Source organism: Mauremys reevesii, linkage group 2, assembly GCF_016161935.1.
Source record: "Mauremys reevesii isolate NIE-2019 linkage group 2, ASM1616193v1, whole genome shotgun sequence".
NCBI lineage: Eukaryota > Metazoa > Chordata > Testudines > Geoemydidae > Mauremys > Mauremys reevesii.
Genome location: NC_052624.1, coordinates 112,345,377 through 112,359,706, shown reverse-complemented (window position 1 = coordinate 112,359,706; position 14,330 = coordinate 112,345,377). Strand labels below are relative to the sequence as shown.

Below are 14,330 nucleotides of genomic sequence, written 5' to 3'. Positions count from 1 at the left end.
GAAGGCAAAGAATAGAATTAGTTGCAGTACACATACCCTTCCTAAATCTAAGTGGTGCTGAACATAGCTAAGTACTGTACCTAGTATAAAGCAGAACTTTAAATTGTCAGATTTCAAAATCTGTTTAAAATAACATAGATGGAAACTGGATTTTAGATCAAATTGTTTTGGACATGTATATGGCATTTTATGTAAATCATCTTTTGTTAATTTAATCTAAAGAAATGTAAATAAAACATTGTATTACAGGATTGATATTTTTTAACTATTCAGTGTGGAATCAAATATTTTACACAGATTGTGAAGTGACGACAAAAATTAGATATCTTTAGGATCACTGTAAATCTGTGTTCCCGTTGCATTAGTTGTTGGCTAACTCCAGTTTACTGTGTATGAGACTCCAGTACTGTCTGGCCAGGGGAAGCAAATAGTTCCATAGAATATTGCCCTTTGAAACTGTTTGGAGGTTCTCTCATATATTTTAGACTTATGATTTAAGTTAGAGAAAGAAAAGAGCTATTAGGCCATAGAACCCATCTCCCACAATAGAGGACCCATCAGAAAGTAAGGGTATGTTTACACTGCCCGCCGGATTGGCAGACAGTGATCAATCCAGAGGGGTCGATCTATTGCGTCTAGTGCTCTCCTGTCGACTCCTGTACTCCATTGCCGCGAAAGATGCAGGCAGAGTCGACGGGGGAGCGGCAACAGTCGACTCACCGCAGTGAAGACACCACGGTTAAGTCAATCTAAGTATGTCGACTTCAGCTACGTTATTCATGTAGCTGAAGTTGCGTAACTTAGATCAATTCCCCTCTCCCCCCCTCAGTGTAGATCAGGCTCAAACTGAAATTGTATATGATTTTTAGCTAAATACCCAAGAATCATTTTTTACAGCAAGTAAGGCAAACTTCTGTTTGAGACATCTTAGAAAGCATGAGATTCCAATTACTAGCTTTAACTAAGTTAATTACTAGAGTTGGTCTAAAAATATAAAAGCAATCAACATTTCCATCCAACATTTTGGTGGAAAAACAATTTCAACAGAATTTTTGTTCCATTGTTGACCAGCTGTATTAATTACTGTATTTATTATGGAGTCGGGGGGAGATAATTTCTTATTGGACCAACTTCTGTTGGTGAGAGAGACAATTCATTAGCTTGTATCCACTCACTAAAAGAAGTTGGTCCAATAAAAGAGATCTCTCCCACCTTCTCTCTCTAGTATTCTGGTTCCAATACAGCTACAACACTGCATACAATGTATTTATTATGAACATTTCCTTCTTATACTTATAAAGCACGTTCCCATTAAAGTAAGTAGCAGTATGGGAAATGTTCCCTGCTTGTCCTTGTTTAGTGAAAAAAAGAAAAATCTAACCAGAGTTATAACAGTAAATAATTAAAAAAAGAAAAAAAAAAGGGGGGGGGGGTTTATATCCCCTCCAAGCTGCAGGGCATAAACCAATTTCTGACTACTGGGATTAGGAGGAAACCTCCTAGGGACATGTTACAATTGCCTACTGCAGGGCTTCTTGTACCTTCCTGTAAAGTTGCTTGTACTACCTGCTTTTGGAGACAGGATATTGGACCAGATGGACTGCTGGTCAGATGTAGTATGGTATTTCCTATGACTGCTGACCGATCAGGTTGCTTGGTGTTTTTCAACAAGTTATCCATTTGTTGTAGTTTAAGTGCTAAAATAGTAATGTCAACATATTTTTTTCTGAGTTGCTATGAAACTGACTGTTGGTGTAATCATACTTGCACTTTTACTGTGGATACTCCAAAGTGCTTTTCTTGTTTATAAATGGAAATGCTCTTAATAATGAACATGCCTGTTTCCCTCTGGGCAGCAATGAACAAAAGCAAGTGTACAATTGCATATTCTTGCCAATTAAATGTTATAGTAGCTCTCATTCAACTTTCAAATTTGCAGATGCATAATTCTTTGCCTTGATTTTTAGGTTGGCATAGGGTACCTTTTTGCTCTCCTAGTTAGGTGTATCTCAGTCTCCTTAAAATGTGCAAGTATCCAGAACTTTTTAAAAGAAAATTGATTTACACCTTTTGTGGGCATTTTCCCATTTTTATTATTATGGTGGTGTTAACTCTGTATATGAGGATTAGAAAAATTATCAGTGTTCCAACTTCACACTACAGTACTAGAATGTTTCCTGTATCTTGCACTGATAAAATGCGAAAAGATCTATTAGAGAAGGTACCAAACAGGTCTGTGTTCCTAGAGTGCAACGACCTTAGGGTGGCAGTTCTAAAAGAGAAAAGTGCAGAAAACAAAAGTTTTTTTTTTCATGGTGGATCAGTTTTATTCCCTACATCATAGGGGATGACAGATCTTAGCTACAACAGAAAGCATCCAGGGGCTTCAGTTTGGTCAAACAGTTGTAGGCCATAGCTCAGGAAAGCACAAATTGAACTTTAATTACCGGCTGATCTATCAGCCCTGAGGCCCCAATCCTGTAACGATTTAACCCTGTGAGTGGTGTCATTGAAGCGAAGGGGATGACACCGTGTGCAAAGTAACACACAAGCGAATTGTTGCAGGATTGAGGACGGTTCAGGGAGTCCTGGGCCCTCTAGCAGGGGGCTAGAGCATCTCCCTGTCCCTCCTGGGGCCATGAGCGGAAGAGCAGCAAGCGGGGGTGAGGCAGGCGGGCGGGCTCCACATTTGCACGCCCCGAGCATTCAAAACCTGAGTCCGTCAGCCCCCAAGCGCCAGGAGCCGAAGAATCAGACGCGAGGGCCCGATTTCCGGCGCGCGCCTGGCACCGGCCGGGACCGGCCTCGGGGCGGGGGCCCGTGCGAGGCTCCCCGGGGTCTGTGCTGGCGGGGGCGGGAGGCGGCCCGGGGTTGCGTCACCGCCAGGGGGGTGGGGGGGACCGGGCTGGACTCGCTTCCGGTGTCCCCGGCAGCGGCTTCCGCGGGGCTGTTTCCGGCGCGCCCCGGAGGCACTTGGTGGCGGCGCGTCCCTGCACAGGCGGCGGCGGGCGGAGATGGCGGCGCCCGGGACCCCGGTCACCGTGACCGTCACCTACAGTAAGAGGCGCTCAGGGAGCGCGGGGCGCAGAGGCCGGGTCGCCGCTGGCTCCGGCCGGTGTCACTAGGGATCCGCCCCGCCCCGGCCCCGGCCCCGGCCCAGCCCGTTCGGCTCCCGCCGTCGTGGCCGGGTGGGGGAGCGCTCGCGGCCCGCGGGTGGGAGCCGGGAGCTTTGCGCCCAGAGCCTGGTCCCGTGTCCCCAGCGATCAGCGCCGCTCTCCGGCTCGAGATCTCCCCCGCGTCCGTCCGTCCGTCCGACCGGGCCCGGCCTGTGGCTCCTGTAGCGCCGGGCCACGCGGTGCTTCAACACCAGATCCCGCAACCCCACAAGGGCTTGGCACCAGCCGCACAAAATCCTTTTTGCTTTGCCTTGGTATGAATAGTGCAGCGGCAGAAGCCCAGATCTGGGATCGTGGTCTCCTTGTGCCAGGTGCTCTATACTCAAGGAGGAAGAGAGAGTCTCCCTAATAAATATTTGAAACAAAACTAATAACCTAGGCACTGATCCTGGGGTCGGGTCCCTGTGGGTAGACTCCTCTGCCCGTGTACAACCAAACTAAACTCAACAGTAACATGGGAGTTAATGCTCTTTTTTTCTGAATATATGCCTAGCCAACTGACAAAAACAAAATCAAGATCTTTTTGGAAAATGTGTCAACAGTTTTGATGTATTTAATAAATACAGGGAGCAAGTATGGCCTTGTGGATAGAGCAACAGCTACCTGGGTGTATTTGTGCAAATCACTTCACCTATCTGCCTTTATTTCATTGTCTGTAAAATGGGGATAAAGATATTGACCAGCTTTTGTAAAGCTTTTTAAGATCTACTGATGAAAAGCGTTATATTATTATTACTTATATTGTGAAATACCCACGCAGGTAAACAGTACTTGATTTATGGTAGAAAAAGAAATCAGACAAGAAAAACTCATAAATTTCAAGAAGGCTGATGTTCCTCCTGACAAAAAGGATATAGGCATCTGGACTTTTAAATTAATCATTGTAGTACAATTGTGTAATGATCTAGATATTTAATCTATTGACAGGAGCTTTTTGCTGCAGTTTCATTCTTGTTGACTTTATCTCATGTTTACAAAGTAGGGCCCCGATCCTAGAGTTGTAGGTGTGTGTGTGAGGGCTTGGCTGCACTTGCGAGTTACAGCACATTAAAGGAGCCCTGGGCGCATCAGCTCACTACCTGTCCACACTGGCAAGGCACGTAGAGCGCTCTGACTCCACGGCTACAGCGCTCCTGGTATTCCATCTCCGCGAGTAGAATAACATTTGATGCTCCCCCGCTGGCGCGTGTAAACGAGGTGTTGCATTACTGTGCTCTGATCAACCTCCGGAAACATCCCATAATCCCCTGAAGTGGCCACTCTTTTCATTGTTTTGGATATGCCCTTTGAACGCTCCATTTAACAGAGGCTTCCTTATCTGCTCTGAGACAAAGCAACCATTACTGTGGAATGCTGTGTGTGAGAGAGAGAGAGGCGGGGAGGGGGAGGTTTGCTGCTGTCTGAACTTACAAGACAGCATGCTGACATGCTCTCAGCCCCCCCAAAACCCACTCTCTCTCCCCCCACATACACACAACACACTCCCTGTCACACTCCACCCCGCCCCCCCATTTGAAAAGCACGTCGCAGCCACTTGCATGCTGGGATAGCTACCACAATGCACCGCTCTCTGTGGCCGTTGCAAGAGCTGCTAATGTGGCCATGCCAGTGCACTGGCAGCTGTCAGTGTGGACAGACTACAGCACTTTCCCATCTGCGCTCTACAAAGGCTGGTTTAACTCAAAGTGCTCTACATTTGCAAGTGTAGTCATGCCCTAAGTGTCTGTCAATAGCAATGTTGTGTTTCTTTCAAGTATCCTGGATTATAATCTGTTTAGGGCAGGATTGACTCTCTTTGTTTGATTAGTGCCCAGAGTAATGAGGCACCAATTCTGACTGGAGTCTTTAGCACTGTAATGGAATGGTAAACCATATTATACTATTCAGCCACAAAGACTGTTAAAGGATCTTATAGTGAACATATCTGGCGTGTATTTCTGAGCAGTAAACTCTGTAATCAATGTATATCTGATACAGGAGCCTGACCTTAGTAGCAGCCTTGCAACCTACCATATGTAAGTACATGGCAGGTATCAGAAGTTAACTAATGCCAAAAGAGAACAAACAGAAGTTATAAAGCAACCAAGGTTGCAGAGAGAGGGAACAAAGCAACAAAGGTTGCAGGATTTCATCAGTATGGCACTTTTCAATGCCTCACAGAGCTTCTGCTTTGACAGGCCTTCACAATGGACAGTCTGGAAGCAGTATTTTACAAGATTTCAAATTGCTACAAAGCTCCACCAAGAAACTAGAGATATTTAGTCAGTTTCTTTAATCTGAGTGATGGGGAAGCAGGTAGAGCATATCTTTAAATCCTTTGACTTTACTGAAGACAGTCACAAAGATGACTGTGAGAGGATTCTAGCTATGTCTGATGCATACTTTTTACCTCAGAGAAATGTAGTTTATGAAAGAGCATGTTTTCACCAGAGAATTCAGAAACCAAGGGAAAATGTTGAATATTTCATGAGAGCTCTGAAACTGCAAAACTTGAACGTATCAGAGACAGGCTGGTTTTTGGGTTAACAGATAAAAATCTTTCACAACATCTCCAATTGAAGATAGACTTCACTTAACCCTAGCCACAGGTACATAGATATTAAAGTAGCCTGAACTAATCAAACATCAGGGCAAAAGTTAGGAACAAGGTCAAAAACCGGAAATTAGCTTAGAAGCTGTAAACAGACACTTGAGTGCTAAGAGTCATTATCATAAAACACCTGAGGCAAGGGGAGAGAACTTTCCAGGCTAAGGGGAACAAATTCCAGCCTACATGCACAAGGCATGGGAAAAAATCGTATCTCAAACTGTATATGGAAACTAATTGTGGGTTGTTTTTTCTCTCTCCTTTTTTTCCTGGGTGGGCAGGTTTCCCTATCACATTAGCATGTTTGAAGGCAGGCAGTCAAAGCAGAAGGCTCCAAGGTTGAATGTGATATCCCTACTGATCAAAATAATGATCGACAGATCTTGTTAATTACATGGTTTTTTATTATGGTATAGAGAATGGCAAGAAAAGGGTATTAAAGAGTTAATGAGTGAGTTAGTAGGAAAAGTGTGACTATAGAGAGCAGGAGAGGAAGGATGGAGAAGAGCATGGAGAGTGAATTTGTCACCAGGGACTTTGAGGGAAGTGGGATGGAGCAGATTGGAATAAACAGCTAATCAGTAGACGGAAAATAATGTGCAGAGGCCAAGTTGTAAAATACAGTATACTGGTATTATTGTGTGTGGTGGGTGAGGGACAGCGGCTCCCGTTGAGCCTCTTCCTGTATTGTTGATGCCCTGGCTATTAGCAACGTAAGTGTCTCTTTGTTCCCAGGGACCAAAACCATTCCCCAGAGCTCTTGATCTACTTCTCCCAATCTCAGGTAACTGGATGTGGCTTTTTGGGGACTGGTGTCAATCAAGTCTGGGTGAGCCTTGCCCATACTCTGCTACTCTAGGTCTTAAAAGTGTTTTTAACATATGGGAAATTCAAGCAATTCCCTGGTCATGTAGAAATATAGAAATTGCCAGACTGGATCACAGCCATAGTCAAGTTAGTCCAGTATATTGTCTCTTGACAGTGGCCAATACCAGCTACTTCAGAGGAAGATATAAGATACTTTCCAGTATGCAGTTTAACATACATCTCTTCCAGGGTATGAATATTACTGTCTAATCCATGTTTGGTTGGCTCTTGTTTGCTTCACCACTGCTGTCATTATTTTAAGAAAAAGTATTAAAATTAAACTGGCTCATAAAATTAAATGGTAGATTTAAAATAACAGGTGTTAATTTTGCTCTTGTGTCAGTCCAGCCGAGGGGAATTACTTTATATCCAAAGGTTTTTACATCTGTTACCAGGCTAGTATCTAGTTTGCACCTAAGAATGACTCTTCCATAATATGTTTCAACAAAAATTTAAATAAAATACAAGTCACTTGTCATGCATCTCATGTCATATCCTGCTTTTAACAAAATTTAATCAACCTTTCTCGGAATAGTTGCGTTGTGAAATATAGTAGCTCTTTAAATTGTTCTTACCTGTAATATAAAGGAGCAATTCGTAATTGCACAATGCCCTTGCTTTCAAAAATTACACTGCACTGAAAACAGAACCAGAGGTCAGCCAATGTCTCTGACCACTGCAATCACAAGAAATTGATTGTTCAGGATATGGTCAATTTAATTTTAATTACACACACAAAAACTGGGTTAAATGGAACGTTATTAAGGTTGCAAGGTCAAGCACTCAAAAGTAAGGAATGTCAGAATTAAGGTTGCCTTATTTGGCTGCCTTGTAAGTATGCATTTTGATAGTCTTTAATTACATTATCACATACTGTTTTTTTCACTTGAGCCCTGCCTCCTTCAGTGCACAGGGTGGACGTGATCTGGAGATAAATCAGGGTTCTTTAGTAAAGAAGGCTGTTATCTACAGAATTGCTGCCTCATTTGTTGCAGAAGTTGGAAGGTGTGTACGTATTGTGGAAATGGGGTGAGGAGAGGGGATGATGGCGGGCCTAGGCCTGACCATAGCTAAAGGCCCTCCGCCTTATCTGAGGGGAGGGACCAGTGGACACGGGCTGAATACTGGAAACAACAAATGAAAAAACAGGGATGGGAGTGAAGGTCATAGGGAAAAAATCAGGTAACCCGAAGGGGACACCGAGCGGAGATCCCCCGACAGTACTCACTGCTCCAAGGCATCTAGAGAGTCAGTGGATACCACCCACAGGAACTCTGCTCGGAGGTGGAACTGTACAAGTGAATGGAAATAGGCCCCACAGTTGCAGAGCACCTCCTTCTCCAGCTTCCTCCGCCTGGTATGATGGCTGGCCATCATGGCTGGCCATCTTGGCCAGCGCCAGCAGGAGGTTGGTAAGGAGGTCCTGCGAGTTTGTGGGGCCACAGATGGGGTGTGCAAAGATCAGGAGGTGTGGGGAAAAATGCAGCCAGAACCTCAGTAAGAGATTCTGGAGGAGCTGGAAGAGTGGCTGTAACCTGACACACTCCATATGGGTGTGCGCCAGAGTCTCCGTCTTGCCACAGAAAGGACAGGTGTCAAGGGAGTTTGTGAACTGTGCTTATGGTTTCATGACGGAGCTTCCAGCTGATATCCCCAGTGGGCCATGGGACCAGCACAGAGTACAGACTGCCCCACTGGTATTTCTCACCCTCCTTAGGTAGCAACAAGTCCTGCCATTTGGTGTTGGGGTGGGACACAAGGGCAAGGAAGTGAAAGTATGAAGCATAAGCACATGCAGATGTTTCCTGGGCATGGTTCAGAGGCAGGCGGACTGGCTGGCTGGTGTTCAGCCAACTTAGGTTGCATGTCTGCCTCGGAGGCTTTTGGGGCAGGGGCCCGATGACAAGTTCCAGAGGGCCTGTGGTGAAAGGCAGGTGGGGAGCAACCTCCTGCAGGACCTGCTCAAGGAAAGCAAGAGAAGCAAGAGGCAAAGCTGGTCTCACCTCCTGGAGCACACGACAGGTGACATGGGGTGGACGGCCCCATACGCTGGCTAAGTGGTATCAGATCCCTCTGATTGTAGTCCAGGAGGTCTCCAACTTTGGTACCAGCCAGGACCAACTCCAGTGCACCAACGCAGTCTCCACCACCTGCACACATAGATGAGGGTTTTGTAGCAGGAAGTCCTCCCCCTCAGCGGCTGTTATGGACCTGGTCACGGAGACTAGCTTCCAGGTCTGTGGAGGTCCGGGTAAAAGACTGGCTGCTCATAGAGGTCTTGAGGGAAACATCTCAGGTGGAGATAAAAGAGCTGCCGATCATATCAGAGCCCTTGGAGGAAGAGGTGTGCCAGCACGCTAAAGATGTGTCTGCAGGGCCTGGAGGTGGAAGGCATGGAACTGGCTACGGATGCAGACCAGGCCCTATCCGCCCTCCCTCTTGCAAAGTATGTAGTGACTGAGGCAGGGGATGGCAGGAAGAAAAAGGGCAGTATCATGGTTAAGATAGCAGAATGCTGATCGAGAGAACTAGATTCTAACCCTGCCTGTGTCACAGAGTTCCTATGTGATGCCAGTCAAATCACTTAAACCAAACTTCTGCAGAAGTACAGGGCACCCACAGCTGCAACTGTGCTTTGAACTATAAGGTGCCAAGGCAACCTTAATTCTGGCATTTCATGAGTTTTGAGTTTGTGACTTTGCAACCATAATAATGTTCTTTTGTGTGTGTGTGTGTGTGTGAGAGAGAGATTTCCTAGCTTTTTAAAAACAAACTGAAAAGGCAGAAATTCCGTCATGTTGACAGTCAGCCAGTATGGTTGGACACTTTAGATCAGAAGTGGGCAAACTACGGACCGCAGGCCACATCCGGACTGCAGGAGCCTCCTGCCCAGCCCCTGAGCTCCTGGCCCGGGAGGCTAGCCCCCGGCCCCTCCCCCGCTGTTCCTCCTCGCCCGCAGGCTCAGCTCACTGCACTGCCGGCACAATGCCTGACCTGGTGCTCTGTGCTGCGTGGTGGCATGGCTGGCTCCAGCCACAGCCATGCCGCCAGCCACCAGTGCTCCAGACAGCGCAGTAAGGGGGCAGGGAGCAGGGCGGTTTGGATAGGGGGCAGGGGAGTTCGGGGTGGTGGTCAGGAGGCGGGGGTATGGATAGGGGTCAGGGCGGTCAGAGGGCAGGGAACGGGGTGGAATTGGGTGCAGGGGTCCTGGGGGGGGTCAGGAAGGAGGGGGGTTGGATGGGGTAGCGGGGGCAGTCAGGCAGAAGGGGTGGGTGGATGGGGCGGGGTCCCGGGGGGAGAGGGGGCATTCAGGAATGAGAGGACAGGTTGGATGGGGTGGCAGGGGGCAGTCAGGGATGGGGGTTCCAGCGGCGATCAGGGGACAGGGAATGTGGGGGGGTGGATGGGGCAGGAGTCCTGGGGGAGGTCATCAGGGAATCAGGTTGAATGAGGCAGGAGTCCTGGAGGGGGCATCGGGGGCCAAGAAGCAGAGGGGAGATAGGGGGCGGGGACCAGGCCACGCCTGGCTATTTGGGGAGGCACAGCCTCCCCTAACCTGCCCTCCATACAATTTCCGAAACCCTATGCGTCCCTCAGGCCAAAAAGTTTGCCTGCCCCTGCTTTAGATCCACCACCCAGATCCACCACTTGAGCTAAAGGAGTAACTGAAAACTGTAATAGGTTGTTATTCTCTATGTGAACCAGCACTAGAGGGGGATGAGACACTTTGCCAATGGGTTTCACAGATATTTGCTGATAGTAGAGTGCTAGTGAGACTCAGGAATCTTGTGCTCCATTCCCGGCTATGGAGGGAAGCATGTCTAGTGGGCACAAACTCTTCTGCCCGTTCCCATGCAAACTTGATCACTTCTGTCCCATTCCCTGTGACGCTTCCTGGGGATACCCAAGGTTGTGCAGCACTCTGCTACCAGCTGCAATTAGCACAAGGAAGCTTTGTCTGTACCTGCTGTGGGACAGTTCTCCAGTACCACCAGCCTCTGACAACAGAAGCACTGCCTTCCAGGCCTCCAGAGGCCCCACTCTGTCTTTACAGATTAACAATAGGCACTCTCCAACCCTCAGGTCCTCCGAGCATATAGAGTACCCAGCCTCCGATACACTAGACATGCAGAGAATTCTCAGATCCTCTGCTCCCAAAGGAACAGTACATCCCAGCTTACCAGTTACACCTTAGATCACCACTCCGCTTACTGCACAGCACTTAGATATGTTTATAGTTACAAACAAGACGTTTATTTAACAAAGAACAGAGATTCAAGAAGAAGCAAGTGAAATTAATGGAAACAAATGGTTACATATAAAATAAAATCATAATATGCTTCCTAGAGCCTAAATTTAACTAACAACAAATTCTCTCAAAGGCTAGCTCACCCAAAGTTTCTCTCCCAGCTTCAAACAGCCAGACTAGCTGTAATCTTCCATTCATAAAAAGCAAGCACGCTGGCAGCTTGTACCCTTGGTGAAGGATGCAGAGAGTGCCTCTGTCTCTGTTACAGTCCAAAAATTCATTGGTTTATTTCTTCCTGTAAACATCATCTTTTTGAAGATATACAACCCCTTTATTAGCATTTGGCTCAGACTATAAATGGGCATCCATTGTGAAGTATACAATATTCAATCTACATATAGCCAGAAAGGTAGATAAACAGATTATTTTCAGGCAGGAGATACTTATCACCTTCCAGTGACCAGCCCCACTCTGACATTAAGAACATAATGTTCAGTATATAAAATTGAACTCCTTACATATTATCCATACATACATTTCACAGTGAGGGCCAGAATGACCCAGACCTTCAGCAGAGATCTTACATGGCACTTTTTGGTGGACTAGTATGTAGGCACTAGATCCAGGGGATCCCTGTAACCCTTATGCATATCCCCTCCCACTTGTCCCAATCGTGTCTTCCCCACCATAGGCTTCTTGTCCCAGGCCCATCCTCTTCACCTGGTCAGTCCCAGTCCCTGCTTGTCCGGCTTTTCATCCCAACCCCAATCTCATTGCTCAGTCCCAGTCTGTGTTCCTCTGACTTCTCATATGAGCTCAGTCTCCTCCCCCTTCCCCCCAAGATTCTGGCTCCCAGTCCCATTCTCGTTGCCCAGCTAGTTGCAGCCCTAGTCTGTGCCCCCAGCTTCGAGTTACAGACAGACCCAGTGTCTTCCATGTTTCCCTCTTCCTTCTCCCCCCTGCAGTCCCCATCCTCCAGTCCCAGTTTCTGCCCTGACCCCCTCAGGTTCTTTGTCCCAATCTATTCCCCTGCCCAGGGCTGGCTCCAGACCCCAGCGCGCCAAGCACGCGCGCGGGGCGGCATTTTAACGGGAGGGTGGCAGGCGGGTCCGGCGGACCTTCCGCAGTCATGCCTGCGGGTGGTCCAACGGAGCCGCAGGACCAGCGGACCTCCCACAGGCATGACTGCGGAGGGTTCGCTGGTCCCGTGGCTCATGTGGACCTCCCGCAAGCATGACTGCGGAAGCTCCACTGTAGGCGCGGGACCAGCGGCACGTCTGCGGGAGGTCCCGTGAAGGCGCGGGACCGGTGCCCGGCAGCGCGAGCGGCGCGGTGCGCCGCCCTGCTTGGGGCCCCGGAATTCGTAGAGCCGCCCCTGCCCCTGCCACACACATATCCCATTGGTCTGGCTCTTGTTCCCTATGTATTTGAATCAGGCAGCTTTCTTCTCCCCATTGCCTGGGCCCAGCAGAGGGGTTATTGAGAGCACAAGAGACAGGGGCTCCCTGCTCTCAGATCAGGTGCCTGGCCCTGGACCTGGCACAACAGTCCAGAGCTGCAGCTGCAGAGAAAGTCCTGATCAGCCCTGAGCTGGAGCATGCTCACTGCAGATGGAATCTTCAGAGAATTCAGCTGCTAAAATCAAGAAGTCTACTGAGTCTGTGCAAGTTATGATTTTTCAGAGGGTTATAAATTGGCAAAATTTGGGTGGATTTACAAAAGACTCATCCCTACCACAAAGGCTATCCCCTGCCAGATTTCCAGTTCCTGCTCTAAAGAGGTCACTATATTTTTAAGAAATGGGCAAAACAATGTATTTTTTTCCTCTAGCCTCATTCTCAGAAGTGGCTGAACTGGTTGAAATTAAAAAAAAAAGAAATCCTTATCCTGAAGAGGACATTTGGCATGGAAAACTTCAGCCCAAATGGTTAAAGTGTGGCAAAGTTATAAACAACTGAATAAAGGGTCTTTTACAATGGGAAGTGTCAGGTAATCTTATTAATAGGTGATGCTACCCATCCTGCTTGTGAGAAATTCAAAGATATAAAACACCCTGTTTCTCTGTGACTAATTTCTAGAGAGAAATTCCATTTTAACACCAAATCAGATAGGTCAGTGTTACTGTAGTTAGGTTCTTAATCCCACATATATCCTGAAATAACATTGTTCAGATAACTGACCCTTTTCCTTCAGAATTCTGTCACAGTGAACTCTTCTGCCTCCAAGAGCAGAAAGATCAAAATATTCAACACTCCTGCAGTAATGGGAAACGTCTATTAATGTCAGCTGCCCAGAACTAAAAATACCACAACAAACAAAAAAACCCATCATTTGTCCTTGTTTTTCTCTTGTAACTTAATTCAGATAGTTATTTACATGAGGCTTGAAAAATCCATTCACTTGGAGGTTAGGGAGCTTTTTTGTGGGCAAGTACCACCAACTTTTACAGAACTGAAGCGTCCTTTTTTTTTAATTATGCATCCCTTCTGGATGCAAAGATAACATTCTGAACAAGAACTGAATGCAATCTGCTTTGTCTTTCTTCTCCCTGCATCTGCAGCTCAACAGTTTTAGTGCTTCAGCTGCTGCTCATAATTTCACTCTGGTGCTGCTAGGGAGGGATAACCACAGAGGCAGGCAGTAGAGCTATTCTGTAGGAAAGACCTTATTCACAACAGCCAGGAGACTGAGGAAATGGTGCCGAAACAGAGACTCCCTACCCTCCCAACAGCCCGGAGGTGCAGGCGTAAAACGAGAAAACAGAGACTGACATAAAAGACAGAGCCACCAGGAAGGAATTCCAGACAAGCACTCTCCCTTTTCCCAGCAGCTAGGAAGTAGAGAGTTGGCTTCTTACCTGGGCTTTATCCCTGGATAATGGGGTCTCCCCCATACTTCATACTGGACTATGACTAGGGCTTCGAGTCTTTCACGGAGGTCGCGGAAGTCAGGGATTCTGGGACTTTCCACGACCTCTATGACTTCTGCAGCGGCCAGTGTGGCTGCTCAGGGGCCCCAGGGACAGCCACATTGCTGAAGTGGCCCCGCAGCCAGCCACACCAGCTGCTGCTGGAGTGGTCCCAGTGCCAGCTGCACCGGCCGCTGCTCTGGCGGCCCTGGGCAGCTGGCCCCAGGAACCACCCAAGCAGCAGTCAATGCAGTTGACCCCGGGGACTACCTGAGCAGTGGCCGAAGCAGCCACTGCTCGGTGGCCCCTGGCAGTGGTCCCAAGGTGTCCATAGAAGCGGCGGGGGGGGGGTGGTTGGAGCAGCTATTACTCAGCAGCTTCCGGCAGCTCATGCCACTGGCCCCAGGGCACCCCCCTTGAGCAGCAGGACCCCTGAGCAGCAGGCCCCCTGGGACACCCCCACTTAGCAGCAGCCCTCCAGCCCTCCCCAGCAGTGCCCCCCCTCTCTAAGATTTAGTCAGGGATATTTATGGTATGTCATGG

At 47.8% G+C, this 14,330-nt stretch overlaps 1 protein-coding gene across 4 annotated transcripts in view; it reads left to right on the top strand.

Moving 5' to 3' along the window:
- The first annotated feature begins 2,932 nt into the window (after positions 1 to 2,932).
- Positions 2,933 to 14,330, top strand: part of BAG1 (BAG cochaperone 1) — a 33,796-nt gene continuing 22,398 nt past the window's right edge. For 3 of the 4 annotated variants that reach the window (XR_005594304.1, XM_039525633.1, XM_039525632.1), the window contains exon 1: positions 2,933 to 3,057. Coding sequence is in view for 2 of the 4 variants with exons in the window: in XM_039525633.1 (XP_039381567.1) it covers positions 3,015 to 3,057 (43 nt within the window). In the remaining 2 variants the exon portion in view is untranslated. Of the gene's footprint in view, positions 3,058 to 6,498; positions 6,548 to 14,330 lie in introns of all 4 variants that reach the window. The other variant, XM_039525634.1, reaches the window with a different exon arrangement.